Below are 3,792 nucleotides of genomic sequence, written 5' to 3'. Positions count from 1 at the left end.
ATGAATACCTTTACAACGGCTATATTAATGGCAAGTATCTCCTACAGGTTTAAGTACACCAATCTGAACTAACGCTTTAAGTAACAATTTAAACCCTGCACATATGTTCCATCTTTTGTATTGTATTTTTGATTATGTATTACAGATCTTTACTCTGGTCTGCTTGTGAACATTCTGAATAAGCCCCTAAACGTCAGGACTTGGCGCAGGAGTGGCGGACCCTTGCCTTGTAATTGCTCGTTGGAAATGGCTCGTCATGTGAAAAATGTTAACGATGTTAAGCTACCCGTCGTGTATGGTAAAAAGGTGCATGAGGAGGAGTTCTCACACACTAGAGATCACTCTAAGTGGTGTTGACCGGTGTGTGACCGGTGTTGACCGGTGTTGACCGGTGTTGACCGGTGTGTGACCGGTGTTGACCAAAATGACCAAAACAATGGCTGGACGTGTATTGCTGATCTGAACAGAGAAGAAAGTCAGATGGGGAGACCTGGAGGGGAGACCTGGAGGGAGACCTGGAGGGAGACCTGGAGGGGAGACCTGGAGGGGAGACCTGGAGGGGAGACCTGGAGGGGAGACCTGGAGGGAGACCTGGAGGGGCAATATGCATTAAAGATGGAGAGGTGTGGAAGGCTTTCAATGGTACTTTTGATGCAAATAAACTATGTCGTACTGGTAGCTGGTCCTGCCTGGCAGCTGGTCCTGATTGGTAGCTGGTCCTGATTGGCAGCTGGTCCTGATTGGCAGCTGGTCCTGCCTGGCAGCTGGTCCTGCCTGGCAGCTGGTCCTGATTGGCAGCTGGTCCTGATTGGCAGCTGGTCCTGATTGGCAGCTGGTCCTGCCTGGCAGCTGGTCCTGATTGGCAGCTGGTCCTGCCTGGCAGCTGGTCCTGCCTGGTAGCTGGTCCTGCCTGGCAGCTGGTCCTGATTGGCAGCTGGTCCTGATTGGCAGCTGGTCCTGCCTGGCAGCTGGTCCTGATCAGTCCCAGTCAGTAGAAAAAGGCAGCTAAACCTAATACACCTTCTGAGTCTAAATGACATGATGTCCTTCTGGCTTTCTTTGCAAAGATGAAACCGACTGTTAATTCATATATATATAATGTATATAATGTACAGATGAGACCTACTGTTAATTCATATATATATAATGTATATAATGTACAGATGAGACCTACTGTTAATTCATATATATATAATGTATATAATGTACAGATGATACCTACTGTTAATTCATATATATACACTAGTCCTTACCCGTTCTGAATATATGAACAGCAAATGATGTTCAGTGTGGGTAATCTACCTAATAATTTAGCGATCGCTCGCCCACTGTCTATTGCGAGCAAAATAGACAGCGGGCGAAACAACTGAAGTTACGCGGAAAAGTGTGTCCCAGTATTAATCGGTGTCATTCCCAACATGCAGTTCACTGGTGACCCGGAAGTACTCGGACTGACTGACTGACTGACTGACAGACAGCGACCGAGCAAAATCAAGGGGGCAGGCAGGCTTTCCAACGTTGAAGCTCTGGGTCCTAGTGGTACGAGGAGGGACTACAGGCGGACCCGTGGATTCATGACCGGGAAACCCCGTGCAGCTGGGCTTTAACGTTGAGCGCTCAGTTGCCCTACGTCACTCAGGACCTCAAAGTTGAGGTCCTGGGAGGGACTTCCGGCAGTCTTCCGGGTGCTTCAAAACGCCACTGAGCAACTTCCACTGACATGAATAGCTGGGGGGGCGGAGCTTCGCGCTAGTTCAGTCTCTATTATATATATACTCTATGAGCAAAATAGACAGGGGGCGAGCGATCGCTAAATTATTATATATATATATATATATGTGTGTGAACCTTTATTGAGAAAAGGATATCCCCTGTCCATAATTTATTCTCCTGACCACTTAACCATGATTTATACAGCATAGATAATTAGTATGACCTTGTCAATAAAATACCTTCACAACGGCTATTTTAATGGAAAGTATCTCCTACAGCTTTAAGTACACAAATCTATCTAATTAGTGATGGAAGATTAATCAGCATCGGTATCGGACGATTTTAGTTGTTTTTAGATGAATCAATCAGACCAATTAATTAATTGGTCCGATTCATCGGTCCGATTCATTACAGATAAACAAGCCCAAAGTAACCGCTTGAACAGATCTACAAGCTCACACTATTAAATATAAAGGTATTAAAGTCTGACTTGCCTAAGCCTGCAGTGTTACATGCAGGATTTTTCAGAATGGACAAAATTATTATATTTTTTCAATAGAGAATGAGATCATATATCGACATCGGTAATATCGGTTATCGGCCATAACAGCAATTAATTATATCGGACATCGATATCGGCCAAAATGTCTCATCGGCACATCCCTAGACCATTCTGGGCGGGAACCCCTTTTGGTGTTTTAACTAAGCATTATGTTATACTTTAGCTATTGAAAAATAGTAGATCTACAAGCTCATAGCGTGCCACCAAGTGGCGCGCTACGAGCTTGTAGGTCTGCTATTTTTGAAAAATTGTGAAAATGCGGCACAAATGTTTTTTTTGTATGCCCTCCTTCATCTAAACCTAACTCACACAATGAGTCTATATAGTTTATAGTATATAGTTTATATAGTACCTGCTTCATGATAATATTACAAATAGTAATGTGTTGATAGAGTCAAGGAATATTATCAGAACAGTATCCAATCTGGGAATAAAGTCCTTGGAGATACATTTCTTCACCAATGTGTGTGTAAAGGTGTCTCTAGTAGGAACACATCTCAATGTGTGTAAAGCTAGCTCTGGTCCATAGCTCTAATGTTCTGGTCCATAGCTCTAATGCTCTGGTCCATAGCTCTAATGCTCTGGTCCATAGCTCTAATGCTCTGGTCCATAGCTCTAATGCTCTGGTCCATAGCTCTAATGCTCTGGTCCATAGCTCTAATGTTCTGGTCCATAGCTCTAATGCTCTGGTCCATAGCTCTAATGTTCTGGTCCATAGCTCTAATGCTCTGGTCCATAGCTCTAATGTTCTGGTCCATAGCTCTAATGCTCTGGTCCATAGCTCTAATGCTCTGGTCCATAGCTCTAATGCTCTGGTCCATAGCTCTAATGCGTTGCATTTAGATGTTACTCTCAACTTCCGGGGCTCTGCAGACCAGCCTCTAGTCTTTAGCGTAAATAAAAAGAACGTTTTTGCTACTCACCAAAACAAAGGTGGGTTGTGTCATTAGAAAGCCTACTTTCCTTAGTGGAACCACTCTGACCCCCCCCCCCCCCCCCCCCCCCCCCCCCCCCACACCACACGTATAAACGGTACTTTTGGGAAAAATATTCTGTATGAGGCAATTCTCTGGGCAATATCGGTAGAGGGCGCAGTGGAGTAACTAAAAGTATTTTTTCCGGTGGAAACAAAATCCCCTTTTGGCCAATATTATACGTGTGGTGGGGGGAGGGGGGGCTCAGAGTGCTCCCTCTAAGGAAAGTATAGGCTTTCTAATGACACAACACGCCTTTGTTTTGGTGAGTAGCAAAAACGTTATTTTTATTTACACTAAAGACGAGAGGCTGGTCTGCATTTATGCGAGCGGCGGACGTCGAGTGTAACATAGCTCTAAATGCAACGCATTAGAGCTATGGACCAGAGCTAGTGTAAATGGTATAACACATCTCCCCATTAACAACCTAAATGCAGGCCAGCATGTTGAGGGGTCAATATGTACAGCCAGCATGTTGAGGGGTCCCAATATGTACAGCCAGCATGTTGAGGGGTCCCAATATGTACAGCCAGCATGTTGAGG

At 44.7% G+C, this 3,792-nt stretch overlaps 1 protein-coding gene across 1 annotated transcript in view; it reads right to left on the bottom strand.

Annotated features, from left to right (window-relative positions):
• Nucleotides 1-662: 662 nt before the first annotated feature.
• The window catches only part of LOC306919179 (WD repeat-containing protein 41-like), a gene marked incomplete at its 3' end in the record, with an annotated part of 21,930 nt that continues 18,800 nt past the window's right edge, over nt 663-3,792 (bottom strand). Inside the window, exon 5 of the mRNA XM_079532008.1 lies at nt 663-974. Within this exon, the coding sequence (XP_079388134.1) occupies nt 663-974 (312 nt within the window). The remainder of the gene's footprint in view (nt 975-3,792) is intronic.

The sequence above is a fragment of the Electrona antarctica genome, assembly GCF_951216825.1.
Source record: "Electrona antarctica genome assembly, contig: scaffold_255, whole genome shotgun sequence".
Classification (NCBI taxonomy): Eukaryota; Metazoa; Chordata; class Actinopteri; order Myctophiformes; family Myctophidae; genus Electrona; species Electrona antarctica.
Note: the sequence above shows the minus strand (reverse complement) of the source record. Positions and strands in the feature narration are given on the sequence as shown.